The 19,619-nt window shown below is 34.5% G+C and overlaps 1 protein-coding gene across 2 annotated transcripts in view; it reads right to left on the minus strand.

Moving 5' to 3' along the window:
• LOC122628529 (unconventional myosin-XV) overlaps nt 1–19,619 on the minus strand; it is a 50,006-nt gene that overhangs the window by 1,441 nt on the left and 28,946 nt on the right. For both annotated transcript variants that reach the window (XM_043810911.1, XM_043810910.1), the window contains 7 exons: nt 3,287–3,666; nt 1,589–1,892; nt 1,116–1,511; nt 786–970; nt 542–674; nt 260–464; nt 17–153 (listed from right to left, as the gene is read on the minus strand). In XM_043810911.1, the coding sequence (XP_043666846.1) occupies nt 17–153; nt 260–464; nt 542–674; nt 786–970; nt 1,116–1,511; nt 1,589–1,892; nt 3,287–3,666 (1,740 nt within the window). The remainder of the gene's footprint in view (nt 1–16; nt 154–259; nt 465–541; nt 675–785; nt 971–1,115; nt 1,512–1,588; nt 1,893–3,286; nt 3,667–19,619) is intronic.

Here is a 19,619-nt window from a genome sequence, read left to right on the forward strand (position 1 = left end):
GAGTATAAATACTCACGTGAGTGACTAAGTCTATGAAATGAACACCGTGTCGATTCAAGGCTAAAATATGATCACCACCCTTTTCTTTGCCCTCTGGAATTCTTTTAACGGCAAAGAAACTCGAACCAAATAATGGCCATTTCGATAATATTTCTAAAAAGGATTAAAACTTGGCAAACTCGTTTTCTTCGAAAAGAAAATAATTTTTTTCGAAGTTTTTAATTTTTTAATCATTGTTAACAAATACGTGTATACATACCTAGTACTTGGGCCTTGGAAGCAGCTACTGTTATATGTTGTACATTGTTCCAAGCTTGTTGTACCATATTGGACCACTGCTGAGGTCTTGGTTCCCTTAAACTAAGTGCTGGTTTTGGCAACAAATATTTAATTTCTTTCGTGGCTGGCTCGTGTGTCATATCCGCTGCTCTATGTAAAAGTGCTGCTATTTGAGCCATATCGTACTGCAAGAAATGTTGTTTGTTAATAATTCGATATAAAAAATAAAAAAAAAAACGAATATCGACGATCGTGGACTTACAATAACTTCTTGAGGTAAATGTTCTCCGGGTAAGACTAGCAACAGCCCTTCTAAATAATCCGGAACAATTTGGTTAAAAACAACTTCTATGTACAATGGTGCGTCAAGTCTTAATGAATAATACCACACAGATCTACGAAATAACAAATGATTGCATAGATATTAATACACATATTCGATAACATGTACTCATTGAAGTTGTTTTTTAATAGTTTTTTTTTTTATTTCATCTAAATAATCATACCTGCAAAATATTAAATAAAACACCTGATGATTCTTGTGCAATTCAGTAGTCACGTCCAAAATGTATTCGTCTCTAGCCAACGGCATGGTGAACGCATCGCCATCGACTATGCAATATAAGGAAAACTCGTCCATCTCGTGAGGATTTCTTACGGATATGATGTTACACATTTCTTCGATGACGTCCTTTGAAAATAAAATAATTTTAAAATCAATAAAAGGAAAGAAAAAACAAATATATCGTCACATCACGGATACATACATACATATGTCGAATTTATGAGATAAGTTAATGTCAATTAACATTATAGAAATGTAAAAATTAACAAACCTGTACAACCGTGGTACATTTTGTATTGATCACTCTTTCGGTTCCACCAGGCAATCTGTAAATCTGTCTCTTCGCATTTCTTCCAGCACTTATAGCCATTATCTCTTCGACGCTAGGCACATTTTTTCGTCCACCATACTTGACCGTTTTCCTGAGATTTTGAAGGCAAACCGTGGCAGTACCGTGATAGGCTCGTCTCTTATCATACGCTGCAGTCTCGAGATACTTTGTTAAATATGGTCTTAGTCCTTCGCTGCAAGTAAAGTAAGCAGCGACGATACTAAAAAGACGCCATCCACGTTGACAGCTATCTGGATTGGGACTCTTGTTGTTCGTTGTTTGTTTCATTAGCTGACAGTAAACTTCGTCACGTAGAAGCTCGTATTTGTGACAGTGCTATTAGATAAATTTATCCAATTCATGAATGTATCAAAAAAAATAAATATTTTATATAATGCTATTATCAGGCTTACCATAAGAATCGTATAAACGCATTTGACTTCGCTCATATCAGGAGGTAATGGTTGGTCTCCCATATATCTCATCAGACATAGGAAACATTCCACCGCCAAAGCACTTAAATCTGCATCGAGTCTCAAAAGACTTTGCTCTATCGGTACACTAGAATATTTGACGAGATCCACTTGTTCCTTCCATGTCCATTCGGCACCGTCTTGTTGTCCTTTGTTCTTTTTACCTTTTTTCTTACTCTTCAAAGACTCGATCACTTTCAATGAGCCACTTATCGAACCATCGGCTGTCTTTAACATCTCGAACCTAACGAATAAGAAAGAAAGTCTTCATTTTGAAATAATTTTCTTTACGGGAAAACGATCTATCGTTGAAGGAAAGATATTAGATTTTCTTGAGTTCCGAATAATAAATGCAAATTTTACTCGACGATTGTTTTATAGGAGAAAGGCAAGATGAAAATCTTTTACCAGCACATCCTGAGAGCGCACTTCTAACTATGGAAAAAATGAAGAAGAAATGGAGAGCGCGATTCAGGAAGACGAAGAAAGAGAAGAACCGTGTCGGTGATTGGTAGTTGATGCTATCTGAGAACTACATGCGTTATGCTTTCTCAACACAGATCACCTCGTGTGTGTCCTCTTGCGTAAGCCCGGTACGATTATCATTTCACGTTTATTTATTCGTAATTAACGTGTTACCGATCGATAAAGTACACGAAACTCGCTTTCCTTGCTTCTATCACTACCCCGCCACCCCTTTATCCCACCATCCAACATTTTTACTATTCCTATTGATCACCTGAAATAGCCAATTCTCTTTAAGCAAGACGAGATTAGTAACATTTTTCTTGTGAAAGTTTAACGTCTCTTGTATCGTATTTTATCCAAGTGCAAAAATTTCCCCCTTCTTCGAAAGTAGATTTTATGTATAGTACGTTTTGCCTATGTACGAGATCGAACATTGCAGTTTTCTACATTGTTATGTGTGAATCCCGTACTTTCATAAACCTTTGTCTACAAGATAATGCTCTCGATCGGTTTAACGAACGTGCTTGAGAAATATACGACGAAGCGTCAAAGATGCATCAGCTTTGTAAATTGTTGTTAAACAGAGTTCAGTAAAATTTAATATGATATTTAAAGCCTTTTTCATTTATGAAAATTTTTTTTTCCTTTTTTATTTACACTTTAATCATTTCATTAAAGTGATTGCAATTAAGCTTCTATTTACGAAGCAATTATATTCAAAAGAAAAATAATTGTATTTCTATTGATGTGATATAATATATAAAAGAAACATTGTTCGAATAATCTGATAGAAAAAAAACAATTCGTTTGAGGTGCATTCATTGATAATCATATTTCATTGAGCTCTGTTTTTGAATCATTATTTAAACCCTCTTAAACATCATTTGAACCCTCTTGAACATTATAATAAACCCTCTAGAATTTAATTTTTTTGTATTTAAACAAAAGTTATATAATGTGAAGCCTATAGTATAACTATTATACTAATAATACATAAGTATATTAGTATATTAATAATAAGTAATAATACTAATATACTAATTTATAATCAGGAAACAATAATTATCATTATATACAATAATAACTATTATTTTTCTGACGTAAAAATCAAGATTACAAAAAAAGGAAACAAGGGGTTACGGAGGTATATAAAGGGTGCGTATTTCTTACTTTTCCGTGCTCTGCCTGAAATTTAACATGGCGTATTGCAAAAGCGAGTGTTTTCCATCGTTGACAACCGGACCGCTCTCATAAATGCTCTCATCATGCAATCTTCCATTGTCTTCCGGTTGTCGCCATTCTTGATTAGGACTCGTTCGATGATTCTGTTGACTTTTCTGATGATTCGCATGGTTTACCGCAGACACATGATTTGGCACGCGATTCAACGGCATGTGATTTTCATGATTGGAAATAATGTGATTGGTTTGATTATGCGACTGGACGTGATTCGTTGTCGCGTGATTCGTTTGCAATTGAATAGTTTTTGTGATCTGCGAAACGTGATTTTCATGATGATGATTCGGCTTGTGTTGAGGTTTCTGATCGATCTGTAAAGAAAAGGAAATATTATATATACATATGTATATGTAACATAAGTATGATGAATTACACGATAGATTGTAAAGTATATGAAAAAAAAATATATATATACATATATATATATTTAAGCATATTTTTAATAATACAGATAATAAATATGACATAATCGCAAGAATAACTAATAATAGTGGGTATATGATAAAAAAACTAATAAGTTTTGCATGATGTATAAAGTTGTATATGATAAAATAAAGTACGATAAGCGGTATGATAACTGGCAGTGTGTATGTAATAAAACGACCCGTAAGTACGATGAACAGTACGATAAATCATAATGTAGGTAGATATGTGATAAATCATAACATAAATTATACGATCAGAGTGATTTTCTTTTCTTTTACTTTCTTTCAGAAGACTCTTCCTTCGCGTGTCTCTGTGCAATTCGAACGAGTTTATCGCGACTCTCGAGGACCTCTCGCATTTCCTCCTCCATACTCTTTTTTGTTGTTTTCATTTCCTCCTTTTCACCAGTCCTATGTACGGTATCTGATCAGTCTCTCGTGCGAAAAAACACGTTTCCCTTCTAAGCTGATCGGCTCCCTCTAACCGACATGCAACCGCATTTCTCGAAGTGCAGCTGTTTTTTTCTTTCTCTTTTTTCCATTACGTCGAGAAAGAAACATTGATATCCATTAAATCAGCTCATTAATAATAAATTATATAGCTTCTTTCAATCGATTTCTCATGGATTCCATACGGATACAAATCAAATACCAAGCAACATCTATTTCAAATCTCGTTTGAGTTTTTTTCTATTTAATCGTAGTTCTTCTCGACGTTCCATGCATTTTCCAATGGAATACCTTTCAACTTTGGATTGTTGTATATTGCATAAACCGAGAATGAAATTAATTATCGATTCTTATGGCAAAGGAATCGAACCCCATTCTCGGACAGTCGTTCTATACCTCGATCCGACCTCGATAACTAAATAAAGGGATATGGATGCTTGAAAGCTCGGTTCTACTCGTAACAAGTATCGAATGTGAGCTCGTATGAATGTAACAGTATACGAGCGCGTGTATTTGTATGTGGGATAAACAGATGTCGACCCTGACCCACATTATACTGAATGCATCCAGATGTATCATGAGATGAGACTAGACGAGTGTTAACGAATTAATAATCTATATGTATAAGTGATATCACGTGATGCATGTATGAACATGCCTCTAACTTTCTAAGTATTAACGCGAATAATAAGACTCCGGTGTTCGCGGAATTGACGCTTTCGAAAAATGCAGTTTCTAATCCGAGGATGCTAAATAGTCGTATAATCTCGAAATACCAGTTCCATATCGACGTTATGACTTTAATGACCAAGTGATATATTAAATAGACTTCTCTACTTACTTACCTACATGGATTCGTTGTTTCTTTCTTTTTTTATTTATTTATTTTTTTCTTATAAAATTATCTGAATAATTCCTTCGATATAAATCGAGAGATCAAGGACGTAAGAAAATACATATATTTTCATGTGTTTCACTTCTTCTTTGGCCATGCTACTTCTTCGAGATAGGTGCCTCGTTCAAGATAATTCGCCTTTCGCACAATCGTGGCGTGGAAACAGTTATCCGGCATGATTTATATAAAGCATCGAACATTCCTTTCCCCATGTCTTATTTTGTTCATCTAGCGGTATGCCTTTTTTTCTATTTCTTTTTATTTCTCGTCTTTCTTTAATTTAGAGAATTTCTTGTGGTAAACGTAAAATCGTCACGAAAGAAAGAGGAGACATTTCTGTCACCTTGCGGAATAACATACGATTATTTTGACCACTTTTCTCGCGAAGAATGAAAGAAAAAAATGGAAAAGAGAAAGAGAGATAAAGAGGAAGACGGTGTTACAAAAGAAGAAAAATCTTGAAAGGTGAGATCTACGCAAGGTCGACTTCTTCGTACACTCCTCGATTTTATAAAAAAGTTGATTTCGTATACAGTTCGTAAAAATCAACTCGGAGAAATCCTTGAATGCTCTGAAATTTATATCTTAATGATCGAATGTGAGGCGATTATATGTGAGAAGTTTTCGTGATTTATGATGGCCCATAATGTTCTCCTATGTCTTTCCTTCATTTATCATTTAGCAGTGGGAACGATATTTATTTAATAGCAATAATAATAATAGCAATAATTGTATTTGTTGGTTTTGAATAAACTGTTACTTTTAATACTAATGATTATTACTTTAAAATTATACATATTCAGTATTTTGTTTTCTATTAGCAACAGAACTATACTTTCATTCCCATTACTACTCTCACATTAATTTGCGAATAAATTAAAAAAAAAAAAAAAAAAAAAAAGAAAAGAGATTATTTTAAGGATTGTTGTCTTGAAAGAGAAAGATCAAAGTTGGAATTTCTCTTTTCTACAAACAACGTTGTACGATAAAAATATAATCGGAATGCGTTCGTTGATCGGGGACACTCAGGTATAAGGAAAAGGTTCGACTTTTTTAATCGGTATAGTGACCTGGAAGCTCTTGACCTTCTCGTCGAGTTTCTTCAAGGTCTCCTGAATGGTGGTAAGGGTCTTGTCGTTCGACTTTTCCTCGGATGCCTGTTGCATCTCGTTTTGAGTACGAAGTTCCTCGAATCTCTTCAATATCTCACGTACGCTGAGTTTACTTCCATCTGCCGCGTTCTCCTCTCTGATCGTCTCCATCTTGGACATCCTTCGATCGCCGTTCACCCGTACGATCATCTGCTCGCTATCGTAGAAATCTTGAATGAGTCCGTTGATCCTTAGATCGTCTGTACCGTTTCTCTGATGATTCGGTGACGGCGTTCGATACTTCCTAGCGTCTTCCGCGTTTCTCGCAAAATTGGGTGACGAGTTTCTCGAGTTTCGAAGTTGACAACCCTCCTCCAATCTTAGTTGTTCGATCGTCGGCTGAGATTGATTGCGATGCTGCTGCTGTTGCTGATGATGATCGATTTGCAAAACATTTTCCGAGATCTTTGTCGAAGTTGGATTTAAAAAAGATTTTTGATCGAGCTTCGACACGTCGACCCTCGGAATATTTTCATACTCGAATCTTTGTTGATTACCGAAGAAATCCTTTTTCGAGTCCTTACGAATATAATCCAGAACCTTTGGGCTCTGACTCAAATTGTTTTTGTTAACGTCTAAATGATTGTACTCCGAAGATATCGTAGTACCTACGTCTTCCGACTTTTTCTTTCGCTTGTTACAATCGTCTCGAGCAAAGAACTTGATGAAGCCTGTCGTCCTTTGTTCGATCCTCGTACCACGATCAAAGTTCGACGTCTTTTCCAAGAACGCTCCGGAATCATCGGTGTGTCCATACTCGTCGCTGCTCAGATCGGATTCCGAGGATTTCACTAGAAGACTGTCCGGCGAATTCGTTTTACGATCCTCGTCCGAAAGACTCTTCAAATCGAATTTGTTGGCAAGATTACCAAGGCTCTTTCTATGTTGTCCGAGTTTCGTTTCGTGAGTCTCGTAATGTCGTCGATAATCTTCGTCCAATCGATTGTTATATAAACGATCGGGCGTCGATCTTCTATCGAGCTTCGTCTCGACGTTTTTACCATTTTCGTTTACGTCGAGCCTTCGTAAAAATTCGGATCTTTTGACGATACGTTGAACGTTATTGAACGATTGCCCGTCTACCTTACGGAATTCGCTTTCAGACGATTCCGAAAAGTCGGCGAACTGACTAAGGATTTCTGGTCTGTGCTTCTGACGTCTTCTCAAGGTCGTCGGTAACTCTTCCCAATTTCCTGATAGCCTCCTTGAAAATACTCCCTCTGCATCGGAAACCTCACGTTCCATCATCGTCCTTGATAATTTTTTTTTTCTTAAATTTATTTGTTTTCTCTATTATCCAACATTACGATCTTCTTAGTCTCTTTCAAATATTTGAAAGACTTTCCAACGTCGATGCATCGCCCTTCGGGAAGCATAGCATTCTATAATAATTTTAGGGATATAAGAAAAGTTTTTCCTTTGTTTTTTTTTATTGGAAATATCTCGAATATATCGTGACCCTCGATATTAAATATAGTCGATTTTAATATGCAACCGCATCTTCGTGATACTTTCGATAAATTTGTTATGGACTTTCTCCTTTAATTTGTACCATTGAGCGTAAAATCGTCTCGATGATAGATGAGAAAACGATTTAAGGCAGAAAATACGGGGCCATTTTAAGGTCATTAGAAATCGTCTTCGATAAATGATCGTAATTACATTCTCGCGTACTTGTAAGGTATTTCGTGATTCGACCTATCGAAAGAGAAATGTCTATGGGTCTGTGGAAAAAAAAGAGTCAACGAAGTGGCTATAGAATTTACGTAACATTGACTTTACGTAAAGAAGATCTCAGAGTTGCAGCTAATAAAAAACATGATCGTCGAACGAAGAAATGTTCGTGAATCTATTATTTCTCCAAGAAGACAATTCTTTTTTTTTATATTAATTGTAAAAAACTACATGAACGTACTTATATTGTGGAAAAGATAACATTTACAATAATGGAAAAGAAATTAAAAAAGACTTTAAATATCAACGAGACATTCCTAAAGTAAAACAGACTTTCGATCGTTTCACACGAAACACCTTTCTCCTTTGAGTTTAACTTGTTAATCGGTGCACGTAGACGTATGACATTTAATTCGAAGAAAAATAAAATGATAGTACGGATGAAGATAGGAAGCTTTTAGATAAATTAGAAATAAATTGTAAAAAGAAGAATCTCGAAAGATACAGTAATTTTTTAAATGCTATGAAATACGAATAATTTATTTATTTTTTTTTTAACCATTTGCTTCTTCGTGTTAACGGATTAACATTTAATTGGTTTCGCGCTTAAAGAATCTCTAAGTAGAACATTATCTCATTAGACTAATCAAATGTTGATACGTCGAACTTGTTTTGATATTCAAGCACATTTGAGAATACGTCAAGCATGTAGATCAAGGAAGACCTTCTTCCTAGAGGACACCGTGAGAAGCTTCAAGAAGAAGACTCTCGTGGGATTCGCGGGCACTTGGCGAACAATGCTTCGCATTTAATTATAATTATTTTGCACTAACAAACTCTCTTTTCCTTTTTTTTCTCTTTTTCCTTTTTTTTCTCTTTTTATTGCGACGTCAACCGAGAGAAATGATTGTATTTTCTCGAAAATCACGTAGCCCTCGTATCATCATTGGAGAATTCGCAAACGTGAAACTTCGCTTTTAATCGAAACACGTTCCACATTTCTTCTCGGATATTCTGATCTATTTTTTGTTTTTTTTGAACCGGTAATCTCTAAGAGGCAGATTCTTACAAACGGTCCACTTATTATTATGCGGTTTAGATGCGTTCTAATTTTTTCTATTCGAGTATTCATGGTTTTATTTTTTCTTTGATAAATCGAGAACTCGAAATTCTACAATTTCATAAAACTAATTTTAATAAATTCAACTATTCAGGTTTCTTTAAAATTGTTTAACGTTTTAGATTCAACAACATTTGCTTGTGATAATAATGAACTTCTTAAGCTAAATAAAACATTAAATAAATCGAGAGTAACGTTAGACCTTTGCTGTATCAAGAAATCGTCGTGTTATAAGTACTTAGTCCATTGTTTCAGAATTGAAACTTCCTGTTTCGAGACAAGGTTAATAAAGCAATAATGACGTGAGGAGTTGTTAAATTATAATTTTTGATTATGGGAGATTCCGGATAAAACAAACGAATGAGTAATTAACGTTCATTATTTTTCGCGCGAGTTTTAAAGAATCGAAAATAAATACGATCGATATCTTTGACCTACACGCACGTACTATATACTTAGATGCATATGTAGGTTTATACTCGCGTGTCCGGCAAAAGAAAATTACGAGATGATCTTTGAATGTATTCGAAAAACACGAAAACGACACGATATTTTAATGATTTGCATGAGGTCGACAAGGGTTCAACTTACGTAATAGAGATCGCGATCCTGGTAATATTTTCTAATTTGAAAATAGTCGTGGTAGACTCCTCTGTTATATTCGAACGAAGGAGTTCTCGGATAAAAAACAAACTACGTGTTTCATTCGTACATATTACGTCAGACGTTTCTTTTAAAAAGGTATAAACAGTCTTTCATAAAAAGAATAAGGAAAGAAATTACGTCACGTGTTAAAGAATAATCATAAATCAAAAGAACTGTATATAGGAAGAACAAACAGATAAACAAAAAAAGAAAAAAAGGAACGAGAGAGATTGAAAGAGAAAAAAAGAACGTAATCGATTTTTCGTGATACGATAAGAACAATTTTTTATCGTTTTTTTATTTCGAATTACGTTCCCCGAATGAGGAATACAACATTATTACGCGATTATCACGAACTTCACAATAATATTCTCCGCAAGGCGATGGATCGTTTCCCGCGATCTTTCAAAAGATCTTTAATGCTCTCCATTCGTTTATGACCGTATTCGTTAATCTGAAAAATTCAACGGACATTCTTCTTAAGAGAAAACACCGTGGAAAACTCTAGCAGAGGCGGTTCCACGAGGTAAACAAGATCGTAGCTTCGTGTAACCGAGCTTCGTGACACGAGTACTAAGATTTCGCCATGACACTGTCACGGGAAACCGACGTATTACGACATTATATCGATCGAGATCGTACCTTCGAGCGAGCAAAGAAAAGAGAAGGTATATGGATGCAGCCATATATTCTACGATGATCGATAGATCAACTGATGATTATAGTAATTTTGATGGGTTCAAGGATACGATTTCGAGTTCTCGAAGAATCGATTACGTCGTTGACTATAAGCGTGATATAAAAATGATAGTTCACAAATTTACGTAACGCTTTAGATGAAGAAAAGATCATTATTTTGTATTTCTTTTTGTGTTAATTAATGCTAACATATGCATATGCACACACGCACACATAAAATTTCTAAAGGAAAGACGTAAACTGTTCTATATTTACGCGTCGACTGTGCGTTGAAAATTCACTTTTTGAAGAAAACCAGTCTTCGATTTAAGCGACGATCGGTCGTCGTCCTTTATATTTTTGTTAGTTTTTTCTTTTTCTTTTTTTTTCCTATACCTCCTCCAGTGTCACGCACTATTAATTACATGACCGTTCTCTGATTCAAGTTAACCGCACGGCCGCTGTTACACGCCGGCACGCATAACGTTAATCGTGCCAACGCTCTCTGCTCTATTACGATAATTCCTTCATTGTAATTGTAAAACGAGGGAGTGTAACGAGTCACGGAAGGCCAACCCTCTTTGATGTACGCATTATACTTTGGAGCACGGTCGAGTTCCGATTGACAGTATGTAAACACATCTCTATGTGTACTATTTTAAGTGACAAATCAGATCTATTTAAATAAAGATAAAAGATACTTAAAGATGTTTAATAAAATAGAAAAGAGAGAATAAATCGAATAATCGACCGACTAAATTTAATATGACATTATACGAGTCACGATTTATTCGAGATGCTAGTCCCAAAAGGTACATTTCATTCTCACTCACAGGAAGTCGTCAAATAACTGAAATTTCATCTACGGAACACTCGTCACTTGTCACTTTTTATAAATTTGTTGGTTCCTTTCTTCCTCTTTCTTCTTTTCGCGAAACACAAATAAAAAATCAATCCGATCAATATATATATATATTTTTTTCTATTCTAATAATACACCAATGAAATAAATTTAATAATTTCTCTTTTATTTTTCTTCCGTTTATCTCTATTTCGTAACCACTGTTATCATAATATAAAGACGCAAGAAGCGTTGTGTTCCGTACTGCGGAACGACGAGCGAGTGACTGAAGACCCGGCTTATTCGAGAAGTTGGTCTTCCGTCAAGCAGCCGGTAACGCTTCTAGGCTCAACATGCTTCGAGCTTCGCGCTACGAACTCTGTTGGCCGATGCCTTCGAAGGACTGATATCTGGGTCGAACCCCTCCACGAGAAACGACGACTTTGTGAACGTCGTATATACGTATATACATACATACGTACATATATCTTTTCTTTGCAATGCTCGCTGCACCAACGTGCGATGCTCTTCGCATGGAAAAGCCTGCGAAAGGAGTTGGGCTATAGCGTGCTGCAAGACACGAGAGATGGTCCCATCAAGAAATTCGAATTGATCAGCGATCGCTCGAGTGAAGCGTACTCCTTTCAACTCTCGAATTCCTGTTTGCCTTTTGTATGGGGTAGGTTTGGTCTCGTTCGTGAAAGGATGAATCGATCGATCATTTTTCTCTTTACTCGAACAGTTTCTTCTCTATTCTTTTTTTTTCCTGTTCTTTTCTTTTTCTTTTCATTTCCTTGACGTAAATCGAAAAATAATTGCAGTCGATGTCGATGATCAGTTTATAGTCAAACCTGTTTCTTTCTTTTTATCATTTTTCTTTTTTCTAAATTTGTAAAGTATTAAATAAAACAAAATAGAAAAGTTTTATATCGGCTTTCTTTGAAAAATGAGAAATTCTTTTTATCACTATCTCGCTTTCCCCTTAAAATGTATAATTTTATAATTGAAAAATTTATTCTTCCGCGATGAATGTTTTTTTTAATTAAACAGTGTCGTTGAGACCAGGTAATATCCGTATTAGAACTCTCGATTGGAATGTACATTCGAGAAATGCGAAAGGAGACTTTTAGAACGGACTCTTACACGACACTCCACTTGCATTAGAAACTTTTCTTTCCGTTCGAGAATCGTCCAGTGAATCTATGAAAAAAGAAATCAAACGAAACGAGTTGTTCGTATTCAACTCGAATTGGTCAGAGGAATGATTTTATGAAAAGTCTAACGCAACGTTATATTCGTCCATCTGTCTCGACTCTATCGAATTTTTATGTTAATTTGAATTTCACATTAATTCCTTATTTTTCCATCACGGAATCGAAATATATCGTTCTCATAGAATTGATCGGAACGTCGATAACAACGAGCGAGAAAGTGCATTTCGTGCATGTTTTAATTAAAGGAAAAATCGTATATTCTGCGAATTTCCGCTAATTTCGATTTTATTACAATATTTACGTTGTTTTACGACGTAGATAAGCGATTGTAGAATACATTATAAACTCCAACGAATTTTCTCGCGAGTACGTTGCACCGTTGTTGATATCCTTCCCCTTCTTAAGGAAAAGAAAAAAAGAAAGAAAAGAAAAGAGAAAAAAAAGAAAGAAACAAGAAATAACGAGAATAAGAAAATGACGGTAAGCAATTAACACGTTGAACACGTCCGAAGGATAATACATCGTGTAATTTTCTGACCGTTGAAATTTTCATCCTTAGTAATTCTGCTTAGACGCTGAGCAAAGATAATTCTACGAATGGCGTGAGACGAATCGCGTTTTCGAGAAGAACGTTTATAACTAGAAGAGAGGGAGAGAAAGAGAGATAGAGAGACAGAGAGAATAGCGATGCAAAAATCGTAGAAATCGTTGGCGAAGGGCTGCCATAAGTTTCCACTGGCGACAGCCGGTTAATGGCTCTTACCATATTCTCTCTATATATGTGTATATATATATATATATGTATGTATATATATATATATATATATATATATATATATATATATATACATATATATGTATGTTCTATAAGCAAAGTAGGTAGATGATCGAGGGGCAAGAAGAAAGACATGAGGAAGAAGCTACGATGAAAGAAAAAGGCGTAGCAAGTGCGTGGGCGTGTGCGTATCCACGATTCCCTTGAAACAACAATGCCGAGACGGTCGTGAGTACACCGAGCAATGAAGTAGAAATCGGAACCGGAAGAGGGAGGAAAAAGTCGGAAGCGATTGCTCCTTATTTTTTTCTCATTATCATCGTTATTTTCGTTCGACGGAAAAAAAAGTTCTTCAATATAGTCAACATGAGAAATTTACGAAAATTGGGAGATATTTTTGAAAAGGACAGAGAGAGAAAGAGAAAGGAAGAAAGAAAAAGAGATCACCTATTTTTCTATAATTATGATAAGAAATAAAAAAAGTTTCCGCACGGCTTACGTACGATCGACTTTCGAATCGTCTTTAATCATTTCCGCGACGAGAATCTCGTTGGAAAGTACAGATGCGAATGTCGGGCATACGTTATTTTTATGGACTGTCTTGTGATCTTACGATCTCACCGGAGATCAGTGATGTTTTATTATCGATGTAAATACGTGTATGGTTTTTCGAAATCGTTTCTACAAGATATAATTAATATGATAATAATTTGTAGATTACGTTCATTCTCGAAACGGGTATATTCTCAATCGAGTTGATTCTTATCATTAACTGTCAACTATTAACTTCTAAAATTATGGTACGAAATAAATTATTGTATTATTATTACTACTAATGTTCGATCTTTTTTTCTTTTCTCTTTTTCGTACAAAAAAACTATTAACATGATTCGATGCCAACGCCTTTTGGGTGGAGTCCTTACAAAAGGTACGAGTTTCGGTTCACCCGGTTATGGAACTTTGTAACGGATGAAGCACCTGTCGACCAAAGGAAACGAACGATTACGCTTTGGAACCCTCAAAAAGGGCTCCCACGATACAATGCAGGTTTCTCCTTCGACGACGACCCTCCTCATTTTTCCTCCTGTACTTATGTATACTTTTCGAAATACGTGAGACCGTTTCAGTCTTCAAATTTGATTCATCGTCGTAACCGGAAATTATACTCAGATATCATTTTCAGATATCATTTATGTTATCCAAAAAAATTAATGAAAACGCGAATAAGACGCAACTCTTTTTTCTTTTCTCTTCTATTTTCTTTTTTTTTTCAATTAAAAATTATTACTTTCTTTACGTATTACTGTCAAACAATAATCGTTATAATTGATTGATTTGACAGATAAATTGTTCGATCAATTTCTTCGTGTTATTAGAGATAGCGTGTTTTGATCAAATCATCGAGTGACAATCAAGACATTTTTCCAACCGGAAGAACGAGATAACAACCTTCAAGATTAAGAGAGAGAAAGAGAGAGAGAGAAACATAGGAAGCTACTAAGCAAATTCCCACGTTTCTACGTACGAAGAAGACCTTACGGCCTCCATCTTTTTTTTGTTTTTAATTTCACGAAATAACGATACAATCATTGATGATTTAGAAACCTCGATGAAGAATGAAGCCGAGTATCATGCGTCGAGTATCATACATGCGTGTAAAATGGAAAAGCGAGCGGAGAGTCGGTGAATGTTAATCAGTTGCTACGTGATAAACTGTTAGCTATTACGTGGACTGTCTCTATCTTATACTCCTTACTAATTTAGCAGAACGTACTTACGTATATATATATACGTATAATTTATAAAATATTTATGCGAAATATATGATAACTTTCGCTAAAATAAAAATTCAATGAGAATTTCAAATACGAAGGATCTTCTTTAAATAATAATTTTATATATAAAATATAATAAGTATAAGAGAAATTTGTATAAAATAATTCGAATGTATTATCAACAGATCATTCTCAAAAACAATATTGTTTAAAATATATGTATATTTTCTTTTTTCTTTCTTTTTGATATAACTCGAAAGACTATACGAATTGAATTTTTAATTTAGATAACTTTAGTTTCAGAAGGTAATACAAACATTTCATTATTCTAACTGGTCTAACTGTATTCCATTGAAACTTTTGAATCCCTGCGCTGGACAATAGAAGCTACACCCGCCTAATTGTAAGATCGACTATGTTTAACCTCGGCGACATACTCGGTAGGGCTTCTTTCAGTCGTTGTAGGAAACACGATCCCATTTCCGTTCTTGGAACATTTCAAACAATTCAACTAATGACAATACACGCTTCAGGTACTTACTTTCAAACAATTTTTTTTCTTCCAATTCTTTTTTCTTTTTTTTTTCCTTTTTTTCTTTTTTGATACAAACTTTCCTTACGAAAAGCGATCGCCTCAGGTATTTTTTTTCCTCGTGTCGATGCGTGCCGAAAGATTGAAGAAGAAAAAGAAATAGAAAAACAAGTGTCCGAACAATTTACGCTCGTTTTGCTTTAAAAGGTTGCTATTCTTACCGGAAAGACCGGTCTAAGATCTTGTAGGATCGTGGAAAATTCTTCACGATTCTATCATGATTCTTTTTCTTAACTTTTCTTGGACGACATTTTCCTTTTTTCTTTTTTCCTTTTTTTTTCTCTATCTCTTTCTCTAAGTACGTTGTGTATATATGTACAAATCGCCTCGAGAGCAAGTGAAATCGAAATCGTTTCGATATCGCCCTGGATACTTTCGCTCGTGACAATTACGTAACGGGAAAAATGTTCTTTCCTTGAAGAATATAGCTTAAAATTCTACGATAGTCTTAGAGTCAGTAAAGCAATGTCGTATAAAAATTTCATAAGAATTTCGTGAATATTTTCTCATTGTTAATATTGAATATTTTCTTTTTTATCGTCTAATCATTTAAATTGACCGTCAAAATTAGAAAAATAACTCGTTATCAGGGTCGATTATTATACGATACACACACCTATATATAATACATATTATTCTGGTTTCACCTCGAAACAATGACTTTTCTCATGAAGCAAAGATTTATGACGTCCTAACAAACGGAGAAAGTACGAAATACGCGATACAATAACGTTGATGACGTTTCGATCGAACGTATATATGCATGCACATATGTAACTAAGTATATAAGTAGTAATCCTAGGAAGAAGATTCACGAGAAAATTTGGGCTAGACGTTGAAGTCAGTAGGAGATAAGAATCATGCTGCCGATCTTGTATTAGCAATTCAAAAGAGCTTCCGGTCTGTATCGTGGCACGCACGAAGTGAAGGTGTTGCTTCCAGTAGATATCTAGAAACAAGTTACTTTAACTCGAACAACTTAAAGAATGTCTAAGAGTATCGATTTACGAGTTATATAGCTTTTTTAATTTATCTCCATTGGGATAAATAAAAAATAACAATGATTTCCCAGGTAATTTTATGTTCTCCTTAATTTTCTTTTCTTTTTCTTTCTTTTCTCACCCCTTATATTGTCTATCTATGAAATTTTGTTATTAGGATATAATCGTTATTTATGTGGATCTATTATGAACCTGTCGTATCCATAGATTCCATTTTGTTATACAGGGTGGTCTAGCGTGTGAGAACACTTCGATAGATTTGAGAATATGATTTGTGAAAAATTTTATAGAGAAACGTTGTGCGTAGCTTTAATGGATTTATTCGTATCAACTTTATATTTATATTAACGATACTATAAAATTAATATATTTTTAATTACGCGAATCATCTTGTAACGACTTTTTGATTGAAGTTTATCAGTACAATTCATAATTACTGCATGGTATAAAATCGTTAATAATCTTTTGACGAGAGAAAAATAGATCTAACGAGTACGTACTACGTTACATCTTGTAAATTACTGGCAAATCATAGATCGCGTTCGTTTTCGTCGATCCTTATTTTTGCTGCTTCCTTTCTTCTTCTTTTTTTTTTAAGCATCTTCCAAGCAAAGTAAAAGTCTCGGTTTAATCGATAAAATGAACGCAGAGCTTTCCAAGATTAATAATTACCACTTGTTGGAATGTCGGTGAGGTTTCGCCATATTTTTTTTTAAGTTTTTTATTGTTTTACACGTCCTAGAGAAATCTACTTATTTACGATTACTTTTTTTTTGTCGTGTTTATTGTTTTTTCTTTTTTTTTTTTTTTTTTGATTTGAGTTAAAAAAGGATAGAAAAGATGACATAGGAAGAGAAATAGGAAGATTAAATTTCTTGCGAAGTAGCGACGTTTGACAGGCCGAGGGCGTACACGAGTCCTCCTATACGGCGATGCGCCTCGTGCACGCATCCATGATACGCGGAACGAGTTTTGTTTACAATCACCGTGGCTCGTAAATTACGTCAGCGTGTTTGAGGCAGCGAAATGTCGTACGAGAAGAGCTACGTGAATGAAGGATAAAGAAGTCCTCGATTAGAAAAGAAAAGAAAAAAAAAATAAACATAGTCGAGACCGTGACTTTTCCGAAGTAACAATAGCATTACGCTTTTTATTTATTACCATAAACAAAAACAGCGATAGAGCGATCATTTCCAAGAATTTTTCCGTTTAATCTAACGAGTACGATTCAATTAGGTACACTCGTTAGTTTTCTTTTCTTTTTTAAAGATAAACGCAAACACGTGGGAAGACATTTTTTTTATAGATAGGATTAGTAAATAAATAAGCAGGTAGATAGGTTTCTTGTTTTAGAAAAAAATATATAAAGAAGGATTGTTCTTTTTAAATTACCGTTATTTGTCGTGTAATATTTGTAAATTTGACTTATTGTCCAACTAACCCTTTTACTTTTCAATGGAACAATGAGTTGCCATGACCAAGCCTTTTATCGGATTTGTGCACGAACAAAAGCGAATTGACCGATGGATTCTTTATATATATGCATATAAACACAAACTATACGTGAGTTAAATGCGTGCTCGCTACTTAAGCATACATATATCATACGATTTACGTTGTTGAGAATATAAAGTCGAATATAAAATGACTCGGTTTTGTTGTACCTCAAAACATGAAAAAGAAAAAAGAAAATAAAACGAAATAAAAAAGGAAAAAAGAAAGAAACTTTCTTTTCTTTTCATTGGACGTTTTTGTTCGATCTTTTCCGTAGATACGTGACATATCATTAATTTCTTATCGATATTCACAGTATTTTACGTCAAAGAATATTTTCAAAGCAACGAAGGAAAGAAATGATTTACATAAAAATTCTTAAATAATTAAATAAACGATTGACATTAAACGATTGAAACTTCCTTATCGAGAAAAGAGAAATCGAATAATTAAAGTTTTTCAGTTTAACAAGCGAAGTAATGTTTTCCGGAAGATTCATTCTTTGACTTGTTAAGAATATGTCAATTATTAAAAGACTCTTTCGAATGGATTGGAAACATCTTTGAAATTATGTTCAAATGTGAAAGTAAGAGTTTTGCGGTAAAAGAAACGTTGAGGAAAGGTATAGACAAACCGGTCATAAATGGCATTCTTTCTATCTCTTTTGTCATAAGCAACGAGATGACAACATCGTGCAGGAAGTAGCTACATATATTTTACAGGGCTGCGAAACCCTTCTAGTAGAAATCCGACACTATCGATGATTCCAAAGTTGGAGAAAAGAATAAAAAGAAAAGGAGAAGTATAACGAACGAATTACTTAAAAATTGTTTAAAAATTTTCCAAATTATCTTCGTTCTCTTCATTCTCTCAGCTCTTATTTATCGAAACAGACTTTTAAATGATATTATTTTATGTTGTTACTTTGACATTTCATAGATCAGTAAAAAACTTTAATAATAGTAGTAATAATGATGATAATAATAATAATAATAATAATAATAATTATTATTATTATTATTATTATAGTAATTTAGAAACAACGAGAATCAGTAATTACTTTCACCATATTACGGATGTAATTCTGTTAGCTTTCTTTAAAAATCAACGATTTTCTGGGTGAATATATGTGTGTAGATACTTATATTTCCGAAGACTTCTATAAACAACTCGCGCATTCCGCATCGATTCCGCAATGGATCAATTTCAATAGTATGCATTTTCTCGACTACGTGTCTTTTCGTTTCCCCGCTTGACCGAAATATTTTCGAAACGAAGAGAAAATGAAGGAAACGATCACCGGGTCTTTCAGGATGGTAACAACTCGAAGTGATCGTCTGGGACTAGCGATTAATGACGATCAAGTTATAAATTATAACGGGCCGAATAGATACGGAGCAAATGTAACGAGGTAAGCTAAGGTAACGCCTAGTGTAAATTACGTTTCCAGTGAGTGGTCATATGTGCTGGCCAATGCCTTCGTTCTTCCTTCTCTCTTTCTCTTTTTCCATTCTGTGTATATACGAGAATGGAA

Source organism: Vespula pensylvanica, chromosome 4 (genome assembly GCF_014466175.1).
Source record: "Vespula pensylvanica isolate Volc-1 chromosome 4, ASM1446617v1, whole genome shotgun sequence".
Classification (NCBI taxonomy): domain Eukaryota; kingdom Metazoa; phylum Arthropoda; class Insecta; order Hymenoptera; family Vespidae; genus Vespula; species Vespula pensylvanica.